The following is a 13,572-nucleotide window of genomic DNA, read 5'->3' as shown; positions in this document are numbered from 1 at the left end:
CGTGAAAAGCGTACCTTCGTATTACCATATTGTTTGGCAGTTATATGGTGTTTTGTGTCCACTCTACCCACTTTTGACGCCTACTATTCAAATTTAATTAATTTATTTATATCCAATAATCATGTTGATAAGAGAGCGCGCAAAAACTTTGCAGCGTTTGTTTGTTTGTTTGTTTGTAGTTGTGTTTATCTTATCAGAGCTTCGAAATTCTCGCTTCAAGCACTTCAGACCACTGTTGTGTGCTTTCTGTTTATCAACTGCAGAGGCAACCGGTCGGTCAGGCGAACAGCAACTGGCCAGCTCTCAAAGGGGAAGTGTATATAAAAGAGCGAAGTCAAAGCTCATAAAATTGACACTCAGTTTGTGAAAATGACGGATACGAAAACAACAAGTGATAAGTGATAAAATAAAAATAGTGCCAAGTGTAAGTGCCAGTGCGTAGCAAACAAGTAAATCAATTGATTTTTGTGAATTGCAATTAGATACTGCCAGAATAAGTGGGAGGTTTTCCAGAATGCCATTGCTGCCGACCATCGAGGAGGAGGGTAAACTGCCCTGGCTACGACTTATGTGGCGCTATCGCCTGCAATTTCAGTCCATGACCGCGGGTATGATCCGACCTAGCTAACTGCACGATCCATTTTCCATCCATATGTATATATATATATATAAATCCTTTAGCTTCGCTAGTGTTTGTGGGCAGCGGAATGCGACTGGCCTGGTCGATATTTGATACGCCCGCGGGCAAATATCTGAACAACTACAGTACACACAATCTGATGATGAGCTGGTTTATTGGTGCCGCTGTCGGTGCTCTGCTGGCGTCGTGTTTTGTGCAGCGCGTTACCAAAAACGTGGCCTACGTAAGTGTGCTGCTGCAGCCATTAGCTGCTTATCTCACATTCATAAAGTGATAAACTTTAATTTGTATTTGCCATTAGCCATTAACTTTAATAATCTTAATGAGAGTTTATTATTATTGCGGGGGATTTTTGGTAAATACCACAGGAAACAAGACAATGACTTCAACTCTCTTTTTCAATACGATCCTAACTAAATTTTCTCTCAAAGAACTGATTTTGTCACAACTCTATTTGCGTGGAAAACGTTTATTCGATAGAGTAGTAACATTTAAATCGAGCCAACAAATTGAAGATATCTTTCACTGGGTACCATCATTTCCAGACCTCCAGTGGATTTCTATTGCTTGTGGCTGGTATATTAAATCTGGTGCTGCCGAGTCACTTCACCACCGCCTGCTACAGCAGTGTGAGCGTCGGCGCTGCCTATGGATTGACCCAGGTGCAGGCACTGGTTACCGGCTCCGAGATGGCCCACAAGTCTATACGCGGCATGCTGCTCAGCTGTGAGAGAATATTTCTCTGGCTGGGCGTTTGCATTCAGGTCTTCTATGCGCGTGTCTGGTACACCGTGGAGCGAGGACACACCATGCACATAGACCAGCTGCATGGCATCTTGCTGGCCGCCTTGGGCGTGGCGGCGGTCATTCTGTCTCTGTCGTATCGCCTGGAATCGCCGCTGTTGCTGCTGCGCCAGGAACGGGACATGGCAGTGGGTGATACACTGAAGCAACTCAATGGTCAGTCGCAGTCGGGCACGGAACTGCTGCGTCTGCGCGAGGATTGCCGACAACTGCACAATACACGCGATTGGGAGCAGTTTACAGATGGTTTATCAGATGATCGCTGGCAACGCTGGCTGCGTTGTCTGCTGCCGCTGCTGAAGGTGCTCTTCCTGCGCTGCTTTGCCACTCTGGCACTATCGTTGCCATACAATCGCGCCTTCCTCGTGGTCAGCTGGCATGGTCTCGAGTGCGATATGAATTGCCTGTATTGGCTGGCATTCTGCGGCCTGCTTGGCAGCGTCGCTGGCGCCCTGCTCGTGGATTGGCAGGGTCGACGCAAACTTTGCTCGTTGTCGCTATTTGTGGCTGGCATTGTGATTGTCATGGTTGGCGGCGTCTTTGAACATCTGGAGTCGGTCAAGAAGACCTACTATGACATCAATCTGCAGGCAATTGCACTGCTCATGCTGCTCTTCGAGGTGATTGTAACAGCAGGCGTGGCTGTGCCCGCTTTAGTCTACACTGCGGAAGCATTCAGCGTGGCCCACAAGGCAAGATGTTTTGGTGCCGTCCTCATCTGCGAGCAGGCGTTGCACCTGGGACTCATGGTGGCCGCCTTCGAGCACAGCTTCAGCGATTCGATCTTCTTTTTCACATTTGGTGGCCTGAGCTTTGCCTTTGGACTGCTCGTCTTCATGCTAATGCCCGAGACGCGGCAGCTAACACTCTACGAGTGCCTGCTTAAGTTTAAAAAAGTTCCTTAGACCTTAACTGTTAAGCGAGTAGCCATCTGGTTACTATCTCTATGTATCTATCCTAAGTTGTATGCATTTATCTCTAATAGCAATTAAACTATCCCTGTATGTGTGTTAATTTTTCAATTTTATTTAATTGTTTTGGGACAGAGCGAACATGGCTACGAAGTAAGTAATATTATCTGAAGAAAAAAACATTTTATAGCAGATCCTTAGCTTTAAAAAGCTTTTATAGCATTCTGTCAAACATTTTATGTACTTGGCTAAAGCTTTATTATGTTTTATGTAGCTTTTGTTGAAGCTTTTTGCTATAACCTGCCGCGGAACTGTTCTCAGTCAGCAGTTTCCAAAACTTTGTCTGGAAAGTGAACCCGAATATACCGTTATTTTCGTTGTAAACAACATTGGTTTTGCTCAGCCGGCATCTGGGCAGCTTTTACTCATTCATAGAGTTGTACAACTTATTGAGATTGTCATTGGGCTCAACTGTCGGTTTGGCGCTTCTGTAAATTGAAGGCGTTCTTCCGACCAGAACTTCACACAGGGCAATCGAAAAATATAAAAAAATAAAGGAGTAAGGGAGAGAGAGACAGAGGGAGAGAGAGCCAGAGGGCGCGAGAGAGAGAGAGAGAGAGATATTGAGAATAAGACGCATGGCAAAAACAGAAATCAAGTTGATGAATATGGCATGTGATGAGATGGGTTTGTATGGCACTCGCAGCAATATCAAAAACAGTTGGGGGTTAACGCATATGCTTAAAGCCAAGTAAAGCTGAGGAGCGCCAAGGAAACAAGCGAAACAACTCCCGGGATAGCTCACTCGAGTACTTTACCATCTAATGATGTGGAAAATTTACTGCTCGCCCACCCAAATATGAAGATATGCTACACATGCGTGCACACATATATAACAAATATATAAAATATATGCACACATCCATCCATATGTGTATATATAAAGATATATAGAAAGTTATTGATATGCAATATTTGTGTTTTTGCTGCAGTCATCTTTATTCCTGGGCACTTAGCGGTCTTGCTTGAAGTGCATACAGTGCCGCTGGCTTCTATATTTATCTATCCTATTTCACTTTGGAAAGGACTTGAGACTTCTGCTCTGCGGTTAATTTGGTTGCCTTTGAGGCTGGAACGAAGATGGCATGCCCACAATTAGCAGTTGAGGCAACAGTCGATACTCACAGGCCAATAACATGCGGCCAGTGTCTGTAATAACAACAGCAACAACAGCAACAGCAATGGCAATGGCAGCAACAACAATAATAACAACAACATAAAAGACTAAAAGTACCCCTGAGGTGGTGCCCGGCTAATTGAAGCCTCGGGAATTGAGTTTAAAGTTATTTAATTTTTAATTGTATTAATTACTGCGAACCAAAAAATATGCAAACTTGTGCCAAATTTGTTTGTTTATGCAGTTGTTGGTGTTGCTGTTGTTTTCTACTGTATTTTTGATGCTCTTCTCTTCATTACCTGCCTCATTTCCCAGCGGTCTTGCCAAAATACTTAAAGTTTAAGCTAATTATGCAGCCTGGGCCGCAAAAGTTGCTACACATAAAAATATACACGATAAGGCATTTAATTAACTAGATGGTACAAGTTTTATAATTGCTTAATGTGCAAACACACTCACACACTCACACACACACACACACACCTGAGCCTCGTGTGCTCTAAAGATAAACTAAAGAAATAAGCAAGTTATTGTCGAGATTTAACATACATATATAACTATTTATACAGAGACTTTAGCTAACCCCATTTTCATATTTATACCAGACAGACATGTTGACATGATAAATAGTTTAATATGTGCCAATAAAACACGTAAATTTTTATTAGTAAGGGTTTTACCAATTTTAAATTGCGTTTTATTCAGTCTAAATTATCGCTGAGAATAAATATGCAGCAGTTTGTTTAACTGAATTACTGTGGCTTATTTGGTCTAAGGCCCTCTGGAAATAAATAGGTATCTTTTATTTTCAGTGCTCGACACGATTGGAATGGTTCAAATTTTCTACAGTTTAGCTCTGAGTAACTTTTTAGTCTGGTTTATTGCCAAAGCAGCTCACTTTTCGGGGCAAAAAGCAAAAAGTAAAGTTTGCCCAGTTTTTTTACTGTGCTATCAGCGCTCAAAGCAAGAGCATCAAAAACAGCTACAAAACATGACTGTGAGCTGGAAATGTAAAAACAGGAGCGACAAAAAGCATACGAAAATACTGAGAACTGGGTACTTTAGGCACTTGCCAGGCGACAGGACATCGAAAACGATGCTGAATATGGGCACAGAGTTGCCATTGTATGTTTCAATTAACTGAAATGGAAAACGACAATCGTAAACATTAACAGCTCGGAGCTGCGTAGCTCATGCTGTGCAACACACACACACAAGCAAACAAACATTCGCCACATGTGGGCGAATCAGCTGGAAGAACAACAAAAATCGAACTAAACAAGAATTGCAGGATTGCAAATCGTTTTATTGTGGCTAAAAAACACGATGACTGGCAGCAGTCAAGAAAATGCATTTCAATAAGCCATGACAACGGTCTAAGCAGCAAAACGAGATAAATGGTGTATGCAACAGAGAGAAAGAGCGAGAGAAAGAGAGAGAGAAAGAGAGAGAGAGAGGGAGAGAGAGGGAGAGAGGGAGGGTGTGTGTGGGTTGTTTGCTGCCGTCGTAAATGAAAAAGCAAACAAACGTAAAATTTTATTTGTGCGCAATTTTCTATAAATTTTCATCGATTGCCATTGGGATATTGGCGACATTTGCGTTTGGCATTTTGCTGCTTACTGTGTCCTTCATACACACAAGCAGCCGAACCAGCACATACCCACAATCCAATACACCCACACACACACATACACACACACATACACACACACACACACACATGCAGAAGTCAAATACTTAACGCAGCTTTTGAGGTGTTCATTCTGCCGCCATAAGATTGGCTGCACTTAGAGTTGTTGCGAACTCAGACGAAATTGAAAAACGCCCGCACACCAAGATTTCCAATCAGCAGGCAATGGCTGACAAAAAAAAAAATGAAGTTTCTATAACAGCACGAACGATAGGCGAATAAATTATGTTCGCTTACCGAGCGCAAAAGTAAAGTACAACCACCGGTAAGGAGTAGCAGCGACAGCAGCAGTAGCAGTAACAGAAGCAGCAGCATGGACATTGGCAACGAATTAATGTCCCAGCATGCCACAAAATGGCCAACATGACGGAATTTATGACTGCCGGAGACAACTCTAAAGTGGCCAACGCTGCGGTGTGACAATAAAATGGCGTCAAATTGCCATAAAAATGAAGCCTCTGGAAGGCAACCCAAATCGTTGGCACAACCACAACCAAAGAAATGCCGCCCATATAAAAGTGAAATAATAAATAAGCACATAAACACTAAAAGTAAGGGGGTAACCGGAGTAAGCAGCAGCCACTGCTACAGCAACAGCTACTAAAGATGATTCTTAGCCAAAGGGTTTCCGGCTGGCAATTTTTGGCTTTGGTCTCATAAATTTGCCAAAACACAAAACATTTTGCACAACTGCACTTCGCAAGCAGCTTTAATCAACTCACCAATGCTACTTTAATAAAGTACCCAAGCAATTTAGGCAGTCGCATGCATTGCGGTACTAAAACTGAAACTTATTTTGATGTCACATAAAAGAGCGAAAGGGAAATAAGAGAGAGAGAGAGAGAGTGAGGGAGATAGATGGCGTACACCTTAGATATCAAAGTGATTTGTTACTCATACAGCTTCTTTAGTTAAGTGAAACAGCTGCCACGCTGTGCGAAATGAATATCATCTAAAAAACCTAAAATTGTCACATATATTTTATATTTTATATTTTCAATTGACGCGTTCAAATCTTTTCTTGGAAATATTATTGATCCAGCCAGCTGTCATAGTCAATTTAAGAAAATAATATTTAAGTTAGCAGCAAAGAAAGTTGAAATTTATTCCGTATAATAGAGTACTACTCGAGCTGTGGACTTATTTTCACTGCAGCAATGTTCAAATATTGAAGAGCACTTTGGCAGCAGCTTTAAATCTGACATTCTACAGTCGAAATTGAGTAAGCTGGCCTTATCCAAGTCAACCTCTTGACTGCTCTATTGCTGTGCAAAATGTCACACAAATCGCATTAAATTTAATTAGCTGACATAAATTTCTGGCACTGAATCGAAATTCGAGGCTGCATCTCAATCTGAATGTGGAGCTGGTGCTGGTTCTGGTGCTGGTGCTGGTGCTGGGTGCTGGTGCTGAGCCTGGGGCTGTGGTCTGGCATTTGCATCAAAGCGAAAAGTAAAGAAAGCACAAAAATCATTCGAGTTGACATTTTTAATGGAAGTGGAAGGGGATAAGGAAGTGGAAGAGGAAGAGGAAGAACTCTGTGTCATTTCACAAAGAGTGTAGACGGGGCCTGTCGGAGCTGAGTGCATGCATTTTCATGACTTATGCAAGTTTTAACGACAGGTGTGCACGTGTCTGTCCTTACAACTTTATGTGTGTGTCTCTGTGTGTGTGTGTGTGTGTGTGTGTGTGTGTCTGTGTGTGTGTATGTGTGTGTGCGCTCGTGTTAAATCAACTGTCACTTCCTGCCGGCAAACTTTGTCCTGCAATTCATAGATCCAGTCGGGCAAAACCAGCCATAGCCTGTCATCTAAGAGCCACTTCGAGCTATGATAGCTGCTTGCATTTCAACCATTTACTTAAGAGTTAACTGCTCTACAAAATATGAGAGTAGTTGAAAAATCAGCCTAGATAACGAACCGGATGCACAGCCAAACTTCTCAATCAACATTTCAAGTCAAGAGAGTTGTGTACTAAATCCTATATACTTGTAATTAAATACGATTCCACTTTTATTCTGTAATTGTAAAGCGGCAAAGGTCACTTTCAATTACTTATTCGAAGAAAGCATTGCAAGTGATTACTTTCTTAAAACTGACAATGGTTCAGTGCTTTGAATATAGTCCCAAGCATTCCGGCATCGATAAAGAAGAAACATTTAAAATTATTACAGCACCTCAATTTCAATCAATGTACTTTAAGCTGCTGAGTGCATATTTATTTTACGCATACCTGTTGGTAATTTCATTTTTTGATTAACATAAAATTGAGCTGATGAGTCTGCTGCCGGGCATCATATTAACGCCATGCAATTAACGCCATTTAAAGTCACTGCCTGCTAATTAACTGCATCAGCAGTGTTTTTGTGCTGGTAATTGACATTTATGTTTTTTTTTTTTTATTAACGTTTGATTTCGCTAAATTCAAATGACAATTGTAAGGAAGTTATTTTGTGGCAATCTTTTGACTTCGGCATGCGACTAGAACGGAAGACGCAGAACTCTGCATCCGTCGTGCCAGGCACCATCTTGAGGGGCAAGTAAGTGATGCACCTGATAATGTTTGTGGGGGGCATAACAACTGTAAACTGCAACAGTTTCGTGTATTCTCACCGTTATTTGATTTAACTGGCAGCGGAAATGGGTCACGTTGAGTTCAGAGCTGTTGTGTTTTTGCGGTGTTCTTTTGTCTTCACTACCAAGTCGACTTCCGCTCTTCTCCTTCACGCACTTGTTGTCAAAATAAGCGAAAGCATTGCCAATAAGCCTCAACGTCGCCTGCACTTAATTTATTTGCAACAAAATGTGGAGAAACCGAAACTTTTACGCAAGTGCAATTTTGCTTTACGTGTTTTTCGCATCCGCATTCGCATCACTTGGCTTGTTTTCAACACATTCAACGGGGGGACATGCAACGGGCTTTTTGGCGACCGCAAACACGAAAGCGGAGGCAGGATGCCGATCGAGTTGCCTGGATGTGGATGTGGGGGTAATTCAAGACTGAGCCCCAGCACCGAACATGGTGGCAACTTAAATCGATATGTCTGCCTGCCAGTTTGCCAGCTTGCCGGTTTGCCAGTTTGCCAGATTGCCGGTTTGCCAGTTTACCAGTTTGCCGGTTTGCCAGTTTACCAGTTTGCCGGTTTGCCGGCTTGCCAGTCCCACTCATTTTTCTTATGTTAAAAGTGTAAAATTAAAGCATTTACATATCAATGGCTGCATCTCGACATCAGCGCGGAGCGGCTCAGCATAAACAGATACACAGCCATCAACATTGATTCAGTTGCAGGCAAAGAAGATAAATATTACCACAGTCAGCAGCAACAGGAGTCTTAACTTCAGCACAAGGCTTAAAACGTTTGAGTTGGAAAAAGATATATCCAAATATGTTAAGTGTTGAATACAAAGATTTACAAATAATTGGAAATATATTTTCAATGGATATACACACGCATATTATTTTATTGGCATTCTGTTGTTGTGCTCAAAAATCTTGTTTCTTGGTGTCAGCTATTTGCTTCTCTGGCAATTTAGACACGCATCGTCTTGGAATGTAATCAAATGAAAAGTGTCACCAGCACACACAGAAAGAGAGAGGGAGAGAGAGAGAAATGGTGAGAGAGAGAGAGAGAGGGAGAGAGCGGCCATTTATAAATATTACATGGTGGCAGACGTAACAAGTGTATGAAGAACATTTCCGGTCTAATTTTGCATATAAATTACAAGCAACAAATAATCAAATGCAAATATGTTTTTAAGATTCAATTTTTGTGCAATCAACGCACTTAAGCGCATCATCACCAAATGCCATCAAGAGCAAACGACAAGTAGCTGGAGGAACGAGTGCCAGTCAAAGTGCGAGTGCGAGTGCGAGTGAGACTGGCTGGGTGGGTGAGATAGATTGCAGACATTGAAATGGCGTTGAGCTGGTAACTGGTGACAGACATGCCACGACATAGTATGTGTATGTGTCTGTCTGTCTGTCTGCCTGTCTGTCTGTCTGTTCGTGTGTCTGTTTGCTTGTGTTGCATGTGTGAGTGTTTTCCTGGCTGCTCTTCAAAGTTTTCGCGATGCTTGGCAGCGGCTCAAAAAGAAGCGCCGTCGCCATCTAGGAGCTGTTGTCCTTCACAGTTGTCGCCAGCGCCCCACTTTGCTGCATACAATCAAATTTTAAATTCCAGGCGACTGTCAGTCGGACAGCTTCCGGAACTGAGCGTGTTAAGCTCGTGTTAACCCATACAAATGATAGCTGCGCCATCACTCTGCCAGGAAGTAAATATCAGTGTACATTCCCAAACGACAAGCATGAGAAGCACAAGCACAAGCAAAAGTTAAAAGACAAAATGCACTTGTTTATTTACTTAAGACATGCTCGTTGTAAGCAGCACTTTCAGCTCATATCACTGATAGGTTAAAGCTGCTTACCAAAATTAGCACATGCAATAGCCCCAAGTGAATTGAATCCAACTGATTTATGATCGCACCTAATGTGTAAATATGTAGTCCGAACTGTAGGTTGACGATACGCCTGTCCATCCCCGTGCGTGTGTATCTATTCCAGCCTCAGCTTATTTGTATATGCAGCGCACACAACAGTCAAGGGGGCAGGGTGGGAAGGCGGAGCACGTGGCAGTTAAGGTGGCAGGCAGGCAGAGAGCTTTCTCTCCCAACTGGATCGACCAACATTTGCTTAAGCAGGCGTGTGAAAATTGACCATTAGCAATGCAATATATTCTCAATCACAGTATGATATAACTTGTTGGCTGCCTCTGTGCGTAGTTGTGTGTGTAATTGTGTGTGTGTGTGTGTGTGTGATGTGATGTGTGTGTTTGTGTGTGTGTGTGTGTGATGGTGAGTTAGTATTATAATTGGTGTAAATGCCGCAAAGCATTGGCTAGGGACAAGCAGCACAAATAGGCTCTCTCTCTCTCTCTCTCTCTCTCTCTCTCTCTCTCTTCTCGCTCACACAAGACGGAAGAAGTTTAATATGCAGCTGCATAACTTATAGCAATGGCAGCCATTAATTTGAGTGTGTAGACTTGTGGCTTAAAGGAGTGGCCAAGGAATACGCAGGGGGGGAAGTGGAGTTGGTGCAGGCAACAAACGTTGCATAGCCGCAGGCGCACGTGCGTGACGAATGAATTGGTGGCAGTGGCAGTGGCCGTGCCAGATCCCGTTAGTTGCACGGCCCACACATAAAACACATATATATATATATATATTTTTGTGCACATATTTTGTTTTAATTTGCTTAACAAAAGCGAAAAGGAAAGCGAAACTTGCTTTGTTGATTGTCGTTGTTTTCTTCTGCTCTCTTTTTTCATGGGTGTGTGGGTGTGTGCGTGTGTGTGTGTGTGGGTGGCAGCTTTTTGTGCATCATTACGATCGCTTCATTTGCCTTACTGGTTGTGGCACACATTTCGCAATAGTTGAGGCGACGAGCAAATCACAATGGCGCCGCCAATGCCACAAAACAATATGCAAACAATTTTTACCGTTACATGACCGAAATACACAAAATGCCAAAAGACAAACTGACGCATTTATGGTCACGTGCGGAATACACATATATATATATATATATATATATATATATATATATATAAAATTGTCTGTGGCTCACAACTGACCAGACACGATTCGATTTCTTTTTTGGGTGCACGAAAATTGCTTGCAAAGTGACAAAGAACAACAAATTTGCTAAGGTTTCCCTTTCAATTTATATTTATAGACATCACACACAGATATCATATATAAATATACATATATCTATACATACTTTATTGCTTTTCTGGCCATTTCATCTTGCACATAAAAAAACAGCAACTGTCATGTAATAAAAGTAATCAAAAATAAAACAACAAATTTTGATGCTGCCAAGTTTGCATTGGTTTGGTTGGTTGGAGGGCAAGCAAACAAAAAAATTGTCAGCTGTTTAGCATATTAATTAGTTGGTCATTTTAAATTTTAATGCTGGCATATTTTTTTGTTAATTTTGGTTTTGCACGCCAGCTTTGCTCTTTGGCTAACCCTTTTTTTATTGGTCATGTCTTAACTTGATCGACATTTTTCACATTCAAACGCACAAAAAATTGTCTGTCATCTGTACATGTGTGTGTGTGTGTGTGTGCGTACGTGCGGGTGATAGTGTGTGTGTGTCGTCTGCCTGTGGTGATTGATGGTGTCCATAGTCTGTGCGACACCGAAACAACAGCAAGGCAATGGCCAGTCCAGAGTTGACAAACCAATTATATTATAATTTGGGAATTTTCTAAACTACATTCTACAGCTGCGGTACTTCTTATGCCTATCTGTATAACAGTTTTTATGAGGAGCATAGCCGTTTCGTGTGGAGCATTTCTGTTACAGTGTACAGTATATTCGTTATGTGCGGAGTTCGTCGAACTTTCGTTAAGTGTGGAGTTTGCTCGTTAATTTTAGTACACAGGCAACAGATTCGTTGAATATTCGTTAGCCAAGACGCAAGGCACATGACGTACTCTGTTATCGAATTACAGCGTATAACACTTTAGTTGGTTGCTGTCAAATCATTTAGGGAGGAGCAAAACCTTGGACACACCTAATATTCAAACCATATTCTTTGGCATGTCAAGTAACATTCTGTTACGTTTGAATTACATGTGAGGGCTTAAAACGGAAAATCACTAAATTAGATTTAATATTTTAATTTGAAAACACCTTTTTGCGTCTATTAAAATGTGACATGAAAATGTATAATATTCATATCAACACTTTCGCAAAACGACTGCTGTTGCTGCTGTTGATCCATTTAATACACAAATCACCCTGGTATCGCTGGCATCGTAGTGGAAGAGTCAGCATTTAAAAAGCGTCGACGACTGCAGTCTCATATCTTCTATCTTCAATCCCCACATTTCACATCCTTCCCTTTGTGTCCCAAAACATTTAAGCAATCATAAAAAAAACACGATACGATTTTTTAAAATTATTTTTATACTTTTGAAGGTTTTTTGTTTTGTTTTTGTTTTTGTTTTGTTTTTTTGTTTTTACATTAATAGTTGTTATTTTGTAGTTTTTGTGCTAATTATATTGTTAAACATAAAAATGTTGTTTATTTATTTTACCCATACATAAGTTAGTACTATATTGTTTTGTTGTTTTGCCTTTTGATTGTATTTTTTATTAATTTCTTTTCCTTTTTTTTTTTGGTTGTTAAGTAAATTGCCATGTTTTGATTTGTTTGTTGATTTTCACTTGCAACTTTTGTGTTGTGTAATAAATTCGTAAAATTCGATGTTAAATTTAATAAACCATTTATTACATATTATATAAAAAAAAAGGTGTATAAAAACGGATTAAAAATACTGCATCGTGTTTGCTAAATACAAATTAAAAAAAAAAAGTGCAGCACATAAATTCTATTCAAATATTTGATTTTTTACTTATTATGAGCTGATTTTTTTTACTCTATTTATGTTTTTATTATAAATATGTTTTTTTTGTGTGAAACTGGCGCTGCAATAAATGAAACACGTTAATGCAGACTTTTTTGGCTGCCAAAGGTTTTTATAAATGGCCTCGGCTCTAATCTGTCTGTCAGTTGTAATATTTGTATACCTATGTGTAAGTATATATATATATATATATTCTTTGTTTTATTATTGTTATTTGTGGAGCTAATGAATCCATTTCGGGATTTCTTTTATTGTATATTTTGTTAATACGATTTTGGGTTGACTCTTGTCTTATACGAATTTTGGCACATGGTTTCCGAAACTGTTTTGAAAGTCGTTTTAGATTCTTGCTCACTGCATACTTTCAATCTGCTGATCTGTGGCTAAATTTGTTATGTATTTTGTTGACTAGTTTAAAATACAGCTAATTAATGTGTGGATTATTTATGTGAACTAATTGTAATTTGTAGTTTGCTCTTTACTGCTCTTAACTTGGCCATTTATTTTATTTTTTCTTTTCGTTTCTCCTCAGAGTTTACAATGTGTATGTGTGTGTGTGTGTATGTGTGTGTGTGTGTTTTACTGTTTGATTCAATATGTCAAAATTTGATTACGACTTTCTATTTGATTTTCATACTTGGCTTGTTAAAAACATTTATCTACACGTTGACGAACGACAGTTTACTGTAATGGAAACATTAATTGTGTAGATACTGCGACATCGTGTCATATTATATATGAATACTGATTCAGCTGGCGATTCGTACTCGTGTATACATCGAATATATATCAAATACATTTAGTTAACATTTTTCATTGTATTTCATTTCATTATGGAGCTATTTTCATTCTGTTTTTCTTTTTTTCTTCAGTCAAGTTTTATCCGTTTATGTGTGTGTGTCTCTATATACAAAA

At 40.3% G+C, this 13,572-nt stretch overlaps 1 protein-coding gene across 2 annotated transcripts; it reads left to right on the top strand.

Moving 5' to 3' along the window:
• The first annotated feature begins 261 nt into the window (after positions 1–261).
• Positions 262–2,458, top strand: LOC6558047 (sugar transporter ERD6-like 17). 2 transcript variants are annotated; one of them, XM_032738402.1, is made up of 4 exons: positions 262–424; positions 483–608; positions 682–863; positions 1,186–2,458. In XM_032738402.1, the coding sequence occupies exons 2-4, from the start codon at positions 515–517 to the stop codon at positions 2,347–2,349; spliced, it is 1,440 nt and encodes a 479-aa protein (XP_032594293.1). In that variant the 5' UTR covers positions 262–424; positions 483–514; the 3' UTR covers positions 2,350–2,458. The 2 variants fall into 2 exon arrangements, with proteins under 2 accessions (XP_032594293.1, XP_001984607.1); XM_001984571.2 differs by having other exon boundaries at positions 262–608.
• The last annotated feature ends 11,114 nt before the right edge of the window (positions 2,459–13,572 follow it).

Source organism: Drosophila grimshawi, unplaced genomic scaffold (assembly GCF_018153295.1).
Source record: "Drosophila grimshawi isolate 15287-2541.00 unplaced genomic scaffold, ASM1815329v1 contig_44, whole genome shotgun sequence".
In the NCBI taxonomy this organism is placed as follows: domain Eukaryota; kingdom Metazoa; phylum Arthropoda; class Insecta; order Diptera; family Drosophilidae; genus Drosophila; species Drosophila grimshawi.
This window is presented reverse-complemented; position numbering and strand designations above follow the sequence as displayed.

Bases quoted from the DNA above. Each gene is read 5' to 3' on its own strand.
- LOC6558047 (XM_032738402.1), top strand. From the start codon at position 515: ATGCCATTGCTGCCGACCATCGAGGAGGAGGGTAAACTGCCCTGGCTA. The intron at 609-681 runs GTATGATCCGAC...TAAATCCTTTAG, and splicing joins ATTTCAGTCCATGACCGCGG to CTTCGCTAGTGTTTGTGGGC. The intron at 864-1,185 runs GTAAGTGTGCTG...CATCATTTCCAG, and splicing joins TTACCAAAAACGTGGCCTAC to ACCTCCAGTGGATTTCTATT.